The sequence below is a fragment of the Macaca fascicularis genome, chromosome 14 (assembly GCF_037993035.2).
Source record: "Macaca fascicularis isolate 582-1 chromosome 14, T2T-MFA8v1.1".
Lineage (NCBI taxonomy): Eukaryota > Metazoa > Chordata > Mammalia > Primates > Cercopithecidae > Macaca > Macaca fascicularis.
The window spans coordinates 9,770,301-9,782,754 of NC_088388.1; the positions used below are offsets into that span (position 1 = coordinate 9,770,301).

General features: G+C 55.4%; 1 protein-coding gene across 46 annotated transcripts in view; it reads left to right on the forward strand.

Annotated features, from left to right (window-relative positions):
- Positions 1 to 12,454, forward strand: part of NRXN2 (neurexin 2) — a 117,810-nt gene that overhangs the window by 99,196 nt on the left and 6,160 nt on the right. For all 46 annotated transcript variants that reach the window (XM_005577384.5, XM_005577395.5, XM_005577393.5 and 43 more), the window contains 2 exons: positions 1,724 to 2,049; positions 4,437 to 4,515. In XM_005577384.5, the coding sequence (XP_005577441.3) occupies positions 1,724 to 2,049; positions 4,437 to 4,515 (405 nt within the window). The remainder of the gene's footprint in view (positions 1 to 1,723; positions 2,050 to 4,436; positions 4,516 to 12,454) is intronic.

The following is a 12,454-nucleotide window of genomic DNA, read 5'->3' on the forward strand; positions in this document are numbered from 1 at the left end:
CATGTCCTATGAAACAGTCCCATGAGATGCTTCACAATAGAGAGATTTGTGGTAGAACGAGTTTGGGAAATGCTGAATCCTGTTTCTTCCTCTTGGAGATGCCTATGTGCATTGGTTTAATAAAGACTCTGAAAAGCCCTTGGAGAAAGAAACCTGTTTGATTGTGAAATGTTTGCTTCCCCAACTCATTTGACCACTGAGATCCTTGTCTCCTTTGTTTTCCTCGTGATTCTTGTGTCTGGGGATAAACTTGGATGCAGGGGTCTTCCTGGGCCTCGCTGGGTCTGGCATTCCAGGGCCTGTCCCAGAGCTGCCACCACTGGCCCTCTGCCTCTTGGGCTCTTGGGCACTGGTAGTGGGCGTTGCTGGTCCAGGGGCTATACTTGTCTGAGTGGGCAGTGGGAGGGTGCTGGAGGAGGAAGGAAGACTGAGTGGGGGGCTGGGGACACACACCAGTGGCCATCATTGGCTAGAGGCTGGAAGGATGTTTGGATGTCCCAGAGGCCTGGGTGTCCCAGAGAACCGGTGTTTCCAAAGAGGTTGTGGGCTTCACAAGTTGGACTCTCCTCAGCCCAGGTTTTGGGGGCAAGGCTTACAGGCACCTAACTCTAAACCAGATCTTTAACGAGGCACTAACCAGAGGCTAACAAGGGCTAAGCCAGGTCTAAAACCCCCAGTGCCAGCAGCTGAAGGTTCCGGGGGAGATGGGGCAATGTAGTAGGCCCTCTGCCCAACCCCTCCCCCCCCAAAAAATAAGCAGCACCAAAACCAAAGTTAAATCTAAACTTAAACATAATAAACATCTTTTCTAAAAACCAAACCAAAACAACAAACTCAGAGGGTTAAACCGACCCCCAGATCCACTAAAAACAAACAGAACAGCCCAACCCCACCCAGCTGGGAATTCTGAGGTGTCATACTGCTGAGTGTGGGGTGAGATTGGAGCTGGAGCGGGTTATATTGGCTGTCAGTGAGCGAAGCAAGGTCCCTTTAACATTTTCCATTTCTGTGCTTGCATGTCCAGGTGGGGAGGAAGGGCTCGGCTTACCAGGGCCTGGTCCCAGGCAGTGCTGGGCCTTGGCAGTCCGGGAGAAGAGAGGGGATCCTGGCCAAGGGTCAGAAGGCCTGGTCATAGGCGGGAGGTCAGCCTGGGCAGGTTGCTGCTCCCACACACCATCACACTGTCTCACCTCCTTCTCTGTTCTCACACGCACCGACTCCACCTTGGCCTGGCAGCTACCTCCTCTGTCTCTGCCTCTGTGTCTCCTCTATCTGCCTCTTCCAGGGGCTCCATGGCTTCATGGCTCGGGGCTGGACACTGGGGCAGGATGTTTGGGGAAGCAGAGGGAGAAGATGGGGACGGACTGAGGGAAGAGGATGAAGAGGGGAGATGGCCTTGGAGCTGGAGAGGAGAGGGAATGGGGAAGGTGGGAAGGCTTGCACATGGTAGGGAGGGGGGGCTGGGCTCGTCTTCCCCAGCCCGTGTGTGCCCTGGGTGCCCTCCCCTTCTGGGGTCCCCACCTGGCTGGGCTAGGGGCTGTGGCTGACAAGGACTTTTCCTTTGGTTGTTTGCCCCTTCCTCATTTCTCCCTGTCCCCTCCTCCCTTACTGGCTTCCTCCTCCATTCCTCTTTCCTCTCCTTGGCTTCCTTCTCTTCTTCCTTCCCTTCCTGGTCTCCCCTCACTGCCTGCCCCTTCTCTGTCACCCCCTCCCCTCCCCCAAGGCCGCCAGCTGACCATCTTCAACAGCCAGGCTGCCATCAAGATCGGGGGCCGGGATCAGGGCCGCCCCTTCCAGGGCCAGGTGTCCGGCCTCTACTACAATGGGCTCAAGGTGCTGGCGCTGGCCGCCGAGAGCGACCCCAATGTGCGGACTGAGGGTCACCTGCGCCTGGTGGGGGAGGGGCCGTCCGTGCTGCTCAGCGCGGAGACCACGGCCACCACCCTGCTGGCTGACATGGCCACCACCATCATGGAGACTACCACCACCATGGCCACTACCACCACGCGCCGGGGCCGCTCCCCCACACTGAGGGACAGCACCACCCAGGTGAGGCCCCACTCTGGCTGGTGGATTAGGGCAGGGATAGGTGGGGATGGAGCTGATATCTGCATAGCTACAGTAGTGGTGCCTAGAGTGAGGATCCAAGGGGTCTGTTGGGATCCTGGAGGCTGCTGTCTCTGACTTTATTGCCATGGTAATGGGCAAGGTCACCTTTCAGGAAGTGGCTTTCACCCTAATGACCAGGCATCTTGTGATGTGGGGGTGATCACTATTTCTAGAGGGACCATCCCCAGAGTTGGGGAGGAGTTTGATGGCCCAGTTATACGAGAGAAGATCACCCTACCTAAGAGAGATGAAGTCTGGACTCGGGGTGAGAGTGGGATGGCTCCTTCTGCTTCTCCAGTGAAGGCCATGCCTAGTGTTCTGTGTGGGCAGAGAGTGGGAGATGGATAGTACCAGGCTGGCCTTGCTGTGGGCGGGGGTGACAGCATGGGAGGGCTGGGTGCAGTCACCTGGCATGGGCAGCCCCTCTCCAGAGGCTGTTGGAAGCTAGGAGGAGCCTCTCCTTGTTTTCTGGGTTTCCTACAGTGGGAAAACCCTGACTGCAAGTTCATTGCCTTCACAAGCCCTCTCCATGTGACCGTGAGCAGGCACCACAACTCAGGCAGCTTCGGTGTCCTCTCCGTCTGTGCGTCTGAGGGAGTCTCAGGGCAGACAGTTCCCTGGTGCTCACCCCACCTGCTGATCTGGATGGCCCCAGCTGCCTAGTCCCAGGCTTCCTGCAGCACAGACTGGTGGGGAGGAGGGGCCTTGAAGCACATGGAGCCCACCCCACCTGCTCAGGTGTTTCCTGGGTCAGGTCAAGCCCTAGTGATAGGGCAGGACTGGAGGGGCCTGCACCCGGGGAGTGGGGCTCTGCTGGAGCAGGACTTGCCTGTGTGGCTTCCTGAGGCAGCCCAGGCTGGGCTGTTTTCTAGTTGTTGCCTCCAGTGCCTGCTCTGACCTTTAGCACAGGGAGGGCTCACACCTGGCATGAAGGCCTTTTTTGGCCACCCCTTCTCTCCCCATCACCCTGTCTGGCAGCCTGTGGCTGTTAAGTACTCTCTGTCCTTCTAGGGTGAGGGCAGGATCTGGGGGTGGCCATGAGGATGTGCCCCTCCCTCTGTCACCAGTCTGTCTTCAGCTTCTCCTCTGAGGGGTGGGCTCCATGTGCTTTAAGGCTCCTCCTCCCTGCCAGTCTGTGCTGCAGGAAGCCTGGGACTAGGCTAGCTGGGGCCATCCAGATCAGAGAGACAAGCCTGTACCCACTTCCTCTCTGCCAAGAAAGCTGAGGGGACCTGAAGACGTTGTCCCTAGGGAGCAGGGAGTCCCTCGGGGAAAGGTCTGGGCTCTACCCAAGGCTGGGTACCCACCATGCCCAGTGCCCTTCAAATCGTAGGGGACGAGGGGCTGTCTGGTCTCAGTGGGAGGGTGATATGCAGATCATCCTGGTGGAAGAGAGAGGTGGGGGTCCCAAGAGTCACTGCTGTGGTGAGGAAGCCCAAGATGGAGGCTGGTGCGGAGGGGGCAAGAATGCAGAAGGGAGCTGGGTCCTCCAGGCACCACCTTGCCCTTGGGTGAGTTAGGGCTGTTGAGTCTGAAGATCAGGGGCTGGGAGGAGGCAGGTTATGACCCGTTCAACCCTGCTCGTCCTTGTCGTTCAGCCTAGCTCTCTCCTACCCTTCCTGCAGTTTCTCGGGCTCCCTTCCTGCCTGGACTTTTGGTTTCCCTCCTTGGGTCTCCTCCCTCATACCCCTGGGCACCCCCCTCCTCCTTATACTCACTCATCTTGGGGATTCTCTTTCTTTGCAATCAGTAAGAGAGAAAATGCTGACAAAGTGGACTCCTGTTGTCATGGCAACCACAGCCCTAATTATTGTGTGCAGCCGGGCTCTCTCAGCTCCAGGCTCCAGGAAAGGAGGTTGGGAGAGAGATGAGGGGTGATGGGTGGTGAAACTGGAGCCAGGAAACCCCTCCAGGCCCTGGTCGTGTTCTGCCTGTGCTGGCCTCTGCAGGCTCCGCCCCGTAGGGCCTTGCCTCCCCAGCACCCCTTCCCTGAGGCATCCTAGACCCTTTTGCCCAGGCCCTGCAGGTCAAAGTCTGGCATCCACTCTCCTCACTTCCCAGAAATAAAAAGCACCACATGTGCTGTTTCATTGACCCTCGGAAGCCGTGAAAACCTGCAGGGCTGCTGCTGGGAAGTTCCCTGTGCATAGGAGGAAGTGGAGGCCTGAGGTCAGCCAGCAAGAGATGGAAGGGCTAAGACTCAGACCAGGCTGGTCCGTCTCAGCCCAGGGGCATCCTGTGTACCACCATGCACCTCAAGTGGCAGCTGTGGGATCTGCTGACCTGCCTGGAACCTCTCTTTCCCCACCCCTTCTCTCGCCCCCCAGAACACAGATGACCTCCTGGTGGCTTCTGCTGAGTGTCCAAGTGATGATGAGGACCTGGAGGAGTGTGAGCCCAGTACTGGTGAGTGCCTTTCCCCCCTCCCCTGCCCCGGGGCCCTGTGTGACGCTACTGGGAGGGGGGCGACTGTCCCTGCCACCTGGCCCAAGCCCCAGGGCCTGCTGCCAGGCCTTAGCTTTCCCTGATAGTTCCACCTTGCCTAACATCCTCCCAGTCCCTCAGATGCTCTCTGGCAAGATGCCTTTTGGTTCCCAGCCCCTCAGAGGTAGTGAGGCCCTTAGCCTGGGGTCCTGGGGTTGAGAGCCAAGGGGTGCTGGGAGAGAAGGAGGGAGACTTTTCCCTAGAAGATGAGTAACTGCAGCTCCCATGAGTCCCTGGGGTGGGGGAGGGTGAACATGGCTTAGGAACTACAACTCCCATCAGTTCTTGGGTCCAGAATCACAACTCCCGCCTGCTCCTGAGGCCTGGTGCTCTCTAGGCCACTAGTAGAGGAGATCTCTCCTGGATCCTGGGCCTTCCTCTTCTCCTGGGTGTTGGGAGGTGTCCTGTGCTCTTGTCTGAAGGGCTCCCAGAGTGGACACTGCCAGGACTGCCAGGGCAAGGTGAGGCAGTTACTACACAGTGACTGCTCTGAATCTGATAGTGTGCTGGGTGGGAAGTCCCCTCTAGACTAGACTTGTGGTCTCCTGGGGAAGATTAGGGCCTGAGGTCTGGCCCGGATTCTAGTTGGGGAGCTGTGTAGGAGGAGAGCAGGGCTGGGAGGGAAGGCTCTCCAGGGCCTGGGGCACTGGGGCCAGGGAGTGCTTTCTAGGCCTCTGCTTGATACTTCTTGCTGGAGCCAAGAATGCAGCCACAGAGAGAGACCAGGCTGGCAAAGCGGGGGTGGCCTTGAGTGCTGCTTGAGAAGTGTGGGGTGTGGAGTGGTGCAGCGAGTGCCAAGGCTGCTCATTTGAGCAGGTTGGGGGTGGCTGGGAGCAGCTGGGGGAGGGTGGGATACTTGAGGCTGGCAGAGGGAACAGAGAAAGGACTGGATGTGGCCAGATTTCCCAGTGGAGGAGCGTGGGCCTTGGTGGCTGCCAGATGAGTCTGTGGGAGTGGAGGGCCACCCACATTTCTCACTTGGGCTGCTGGAGGCTTCTCCCCATTACCTTGCAATGGGTCGCACCTGGGTTGTTGGTACCAGAAGGCTGGAGGTTGGGGCAGGTGCTTGCGGGGTTGGGGGAGATGATGTGGTCAGGAGGTGGGCAGTATGCCCTGGGTACATCCTGTGAATCTGGCTTGGGGCCTCCCAGCTCCAGAAAAGACATTCAGGCTGAGGGTGGGCCACGATCTTGGAAGGAGTGTGGTTAGAGCAGGACCATAGCATGGCCTGTGGAGCCTTGGGGCAGAGGCTCAGCTTCAAAAACCAAGGGCAGCGGGTTTCTGGGGCACAAGCCCCCAGATCCAGAGGCTGAAGCCCAGTTGTCCTCCGAGTAGGCTAGAGCTGAGAGGGGTTATTCCCACGGGCCTGGGCCCAGGGACCTTCAGGGGAGCTGCCAGCTGCTGGGCCAGAAAGGCCTTCCCTTCCATAGCCCAGGGCCTGTGCTTTCTGGGACAGATGCCTTCGTCTCTAGGAGGCCCCTCTGCTGAGTGCTGTCACTTCTTCCCCCAGGGCAATCTTGGCTCAAGGATGCACACTTCAATGCCTCCATTGCTTTGGGGGGCTCTGGGCATCTGGCAGCTTCAACACACAGCACCCCCTGCCCTGCTTTACTGCTCTGAGCTCTAGGCACTTACCGGTGGCTCGTGTGGCCAACACAGCACTGCTTGCGCAGGCCTGCTGGAAGTGGCTGTGATGAGTGGCCCCATGAAAGCTCTGGGATGGGGCTCTGCGGACAATGGTCTTTGAGGGTGCTGAGGAAAGGGCACTGAGTGGCATTACCACATGTGTTCATACACAGGTGCCCATGTTCACACACTCTGGGGCAGGAACTCCTGGGTAACAGGAGGAGTCTCTGCTTTCTCTGCACCCTGCAGAGGGGTATCTGGGGCCAGATGGTCACCATGTAGGGACATGCAGTACACACTGGACCCCACCTGGGCCATACTTTGTCCACCGAAGTTCTAGCCTCCCAACCCCGGCTTGGAGTCTAGTCAAGGGCCTGGGTCTGATGCTGAATGGGTGTATTGGTGGTCTGAACTCTTTTAGGCTGCATTAGGGCAGAGGGTGAGGAGGAGTTGAAGCAGGTGGGTCAGCTGGTTCCCAGTCAGGGATCTGTGAGGTCACTGACTATTGAGCCACCCTCTTGGGAAAAGGGACAAGTAGAGGATGAAGGGTGGAGGAGGTCTAGAAGTCTGGGATAGGGAGGGACTGGTAGCCGTTCCAGCAGCCAGCTTTAAAAATAGGGCCAGGAGGGAGGGCAGAGTGCACTCTGGAATTCCCAGAGGAAACTGCCAGAAGCCACAGCCTCTCCCCCAAGCCTGCATCACACATGCTTACATGTCCACATTTGCACCACTGTGAAAGGTTTAACGATGGATCCTCATCATCCCAATGGGAGGCCAGGCAAGGACCAAAATGACTCCAGGGTCTCCCAGGCTGGTGTAGACCATGCCATGCCCTCCAGAGCCTCTCCAGCCAGTCTCTCCCAGGCCCCAGTGCAAGGAGGCTTTTCTCCAGCAGACGGCCAGGCCTCCCTTGGCTCCAGTGTCAGAGGTGGGGGCAGCCTGGCTGGAGACCCCATGGTGTTTTACCTCTCCTGCCTTGCAGATCTTCATCCCTGGGTCTAGGATCATTCCTGCTCGCTCACCTTTCCACTGTTTTCCCTAACCTGGGCTCCTCCACAGACCCTGGCCCATACTTTCTCCCTTGTTTAGTGAGACCATCATCTACACGGTTATTTTAGCTGAGGTTGGCTTTTCAATGGGAGTGCCTTTAGTGGGGCATGCACCATTAGTAATGTGACCCACTGCTAGTTGTCTCAGCTGGCCCAACCCATACATTGTGTTCTGGGCCTGGCCCCTGAGGGGATCTGACTTTGCACAACCTGAGACACGTAGGAAGAGAAGAGCACACACAGGCTCAGACCCACAGAGGCAGTGTCTGTATGCACATGTATGACCAGAGGCACACACACATACAGCCCTGCACATACATTTACAGACCCACCAGCAAGCTCACATGGGCCCACTTCCACACACACACACACACACACACACACACACACACACACACACATTTAAACCTAGAAGAGCACACACTATTTGTACCTAGGCCAACAGAGGCACACACATGCTTAGACTCCAAGAGACATGTGTGTGCTTATACCCTTCTGAAGTCCATACACACAGATACACACCTGTTGAGACTCACAGAAGCTCAAACTCATGCACACATGCACAGCCTAATGAAAGCACACATATGTACTCAGAGCTACCAACTCTTGCATGTGTGTGCTTAGAGCTCCAGAAATACCCACAGAGGCACTCAGATGCACACGTGTGCACCTACTCAGCTCCCAGAGGTTCACACTTGCGTGTGTGTTCGGTTGCACCAAGGCACACACACACACTGTGTGTCTCAAACTTACCGAGGCACTTGACTGTGTTCTGAGCTATGTGTACATGCATGTTCAAACCCACTGAGGCACACACACACTACTGACAGCCATGCTGAATGTTCAGAATCACACACACATGTTCAGACCCAGAGACAGACTTGCATATTGCAGACACTCAGGACACACACATCTGTGTTCAGACCTGAGTGTGTGTGTGTATGTGCTTAGGCCTAGTAAGACATGTAACTTGTGACACCCCTTGGACTCACAGATTATACATCTGTGCTCAGCTCAGTGGCGCATGTGTACAGATCCACCTGTGTAACACACACAGGTGCTTAGACCACAGAATCCTACACCCATGTTCAGACATGCAGATGTTCACATGTGTTTCAGAACTGCAGAGGCATGTAGGCATGTTCAGATCAGGCAAGTAAGCAGTGTGCTTAGACCCACCATAATGCACATGTGTGCCCACATGTACTCACAGAAATGCACATCTATGACCAGGCTCACAGAGGTACATGTGTGTGTAAGTTTACTTACCCGATGCACACATACATATCTGCAGAGGGGTGTACTCATGCACCAACATGTGCATCCAACCCCCAGATGCCCACATGTACACAAAGGTGCACCTAGATAAGACTCACAAGAGTGCAGGTGTGCACATTCTCAGAGGCAGGCTGTGTGCTCAACCTCAGGGGTCTACATACACACACAATTTGTTCGGCTTCACAGACCTGCACTTCTCCCACCAAGCCCACCCCTATAGAAGCTCATATTTCCGTGCACACTCATGTGCCGAGTGCCACAGTAGTGTACACACACACACACATGCTCACCTGCTGAAACATACATACTGGTTCACACTCACTGAAGAATACATAGGTACACACATACACATAGACCTGCAAGTTCATGTGCTCAGACCTGTACAGAGGTGTAAACACACACACGCACGCACACACACACTCTCGGGCCTCCATTAGCCCACACAGGTGCAGGTGCACTTCTGTGCTCCAAGGTACCCATGCAGTGGCACACAGAAGGGCACACACATATCCTCAGACCTGGAGGGCATGCACACATGTTCAGACACAGTACAAGGCATGCCTGTATGCCTGTGTGCTCCCACTCAGGCAAGTATACACAGTTGTTTAGACCCACAAAAGCACACACATACACACATGTGTATTCAGATTCACCCAGGTCCACGTATGCTCAGACCCACAGAAGCAGCCTTCTGCACTTACTCCATGCAAGCATCCCTCCTGAGGCATTGCCCTCATGCACACATAAATGAGACCCTCAGAGGCACATGCAGGCTTAACTCCACAGAGTCACAGACACATTTGCCCAGACTGGTAGAACCACAGTGTGTTCAGATTCCAAGAGGGTCTCAAGGTAGCACTAGTTGCTATAATGGACAACATGTATTGGTTTAACACATAGACATGTATTTCTCATTCACCTAAGTTATAAACAAGTGTTCCTGATTGGTGGGCCACTCTTTTCCAAGTGATGACTCAGGGCTTGGTCCCTCTCCATCTTGCGGCTGCACCATCTTCAACAGGTGACTTCCTGAGTTGCGGTGGCATGGAGTTGTGAAGTGGAAGATTGTATGGGCCAGCTGTGGGAGAGGCTTCCAGGCTCCTGCCCACATTCTGTTGCCTGGAGCTCAGTCATGGGGCCCAACCTAACTTTAAGGAAGGCTGTGAGGTGTGGCCTTGCTGTGCCCTCAGGAGGAAGCAGAAAAAGGTCTGGGGCCCAACTAGTGAATTATTTGTCACTGGCTTGCCTGTGGGTCATCAAGGATCCGTGTCACTCTTCCTCACCTCCAGGACACACCCACCCCTCCCCAGGAGACCACCCAAAGTCCCAACCATTAGGGCATTCATCTCAAAGCTGATGATGTCTGGGAGATGGTGGCCCTCCACATCCGGTTAAGACCTGACTCCTCTGGAATGGGGACCCATATGTGATCCAGATACCCAAGAAGTAAATGGATAATTTATCTCACTGCTCCCACAGCCCAACACACACCCAGAATACTGTGGTGTGGGGCAGAGTCGACAACCGTAATACAACCTCCCATACAAAAAAGGGAAAAATGGAAGACACACAGCAGCCTAGATTCACACAGGCCAATGTGTGCTCCTAGCGCTGAGGAAATCCAGCAGGCAGGCAGGCCAGGCTCTCTGCCCCTGCAGTGGGGGAAATTTCTTCATTAAACCCTGGGAGAGACTCTGCTCTCTGGGGGAGACTCCCCTCTCCTTTGTCTGGGGTCCCTGGCTCTCCCCTCTGGGAAGTTCCTCCCGGTCCTCCCATAGCCATGTCTGAAGTGGGTGTTGGGAACAATGTCCTCCTTGGGGGTGCTGTAGCATGATAGCCTACCCCTGCTCATGCAGATTTGGGGCCCAAGGGTGGTTTAAGGTTCAAAGTAACCATACCTAGACACAGTTCTCAAGCCTCACTTATTTCCTTGTTGCTCCGCCCCCATGCCTCTTTCTCTTCATACAGTGGTGACTGTCTTGAGGACATTTGAAACAATAGGTGGGAAGTTGGCGGGGGGGGGGGGGGGGGGGAGGGGGGCAATCCCTAAATCTGATCCTTGAGCAAGGCTGAGTGTTCTTATTGGGTGAGGGTGAGAAGCTTTACTGCACCATTGTCCCTCAAAGCCTTTTCACTTTTCTCTCTTACTGTTTGGAAGCAGTGGCCTCTTCTGACTCTGGTGGGATACAGATTTCTGGGCTGTCTGTATTCTTTTCACTTCTGCTTGCGAATCAGCCGATTCTTGCCTCCTCGTACTCCTTGCCTCCTTAGTCTCCTCCTTGTACTATGTCACTAAAAGCAGAAAGTAGAAGCCTCATGGTCACTGGCCTTTCCCAGCCCTTTCCCTCAGTGCCCAGAGTCCATAGGCAGTGCCTACCCTTCAGGTCCTCATGAGCAACGGTGCACACCACATGCTTCACCACTGCAGTACGTGGGTTTCATCTTCCCAGCCTCCACGCCTTGGATTGTCACGAGTGCCTTCTCAGGTTTATGTTATCGTGACATCCATTTCTGGTTCCAGTGTCTATATTAGTTAAAGTAACATTTGTTTCTGTAACAGATAAGCCCCGGATCTCCGTAGTTAATTCAAGAGGAGTTTCTCACTCAGGTGCACCCTACCTGGGTGTGGCTGATCAGCAGGTGGCTCTGCTGCAAAGAGTGCTTTAGGAATCCACACTCCTCCCATCTGTGGCACCTCCATTTTCAACCTGTGGTTTCCAACATCACTGTAGGAGAAGGAGCATGGAAGGTGGCACCAGGAGGCTGCTGGGGCACTGGTACGGGCAGTGCCCACTACTCAGTCACACACCAGGCCTACTCACAAGGAATGTCGGGAAATGTAGTCTTACTGCCCAGGAGAAGGGAAAATGAGTTTGGTGAAGGATGCATTCCCTGGGGTGCACTGCTGGTGCTCGGATGCCGTGGTGCACTCACATGTTCTGGGGCACGTTCATATATGCACATGTGCACATAGAACTCAGACCCAGGCTCAGTGGCTGGCAGGCACATGCCAGAGCCAGAGGTCCACGCACTGACATGCACACGCTCATGCTCAGATCCATCTAGGTTCACGTACATGCATGTACACATGTGCTTGGGGCACAGAAACACAGATCCTCTGTGTGTGTGTGCACGTGCATATGCCACAATGTACCATTTTTTTCTTACCTTGAAATACCCTGGCCTCTGCCCTTGCTGTACTGGTGCTTGTGGGTGGTGGAGGGCACCTTCCTTCAGGGCACCATACACAGTGGCACAGATTGCTCTCTGCTCGCACAGGTGAGTAGGGGCTGACATCCGCCCAGAGCTCTGCTTGCCCAGCCGTGTGTCCTGGGCACCAGAACAGGACCGTCCACTGAGAGGAGAGAATGGTTTTTCCAATATTGCATGAAGGTACTGTTTGTGAAGTCATGTACCACAGGGTCACGTCCGCATAGAACTGTTTTTTCTAACCCCCATGAAATGCCCTGTAGGCTGATGGCTTTCTTGCCCCTCACAGCCTGGGCAGGGCCTTCAGCTCACTGCTTAGTCTCAGACATGCTCAACCTCAATTCTAGACTCCCCTTTGGGGGTGGGCACACCTTACTTGGGTGAGAATGGGGTTCTTGGGTAGATTTCCAGGCAGGGGCCTTCTGTTCCCTAAGGGCAGAAGGGGCTAAGTTTGTTGGGCCGGCAGCCCCCAGAGGAAGGAGAGTTGGGGAGGAAGGGGAGATCAGGAATGGCTGGTGGTCTCCCTGGTCAGGGATGGCATTCTCTAGTAAGTGGGACCCACATGCACTGAAATTCAGCTTTTCTTAGGATGCAGAGGAGTGTTGGGTGGGCGGGTGGTGTCTGTGGTAAGTGTGCACCTGTGAGTATTTTCCAAATGCCGCAGCTGCCTGAAGTTGGGGAGAGGCAGGAGGCTGCCT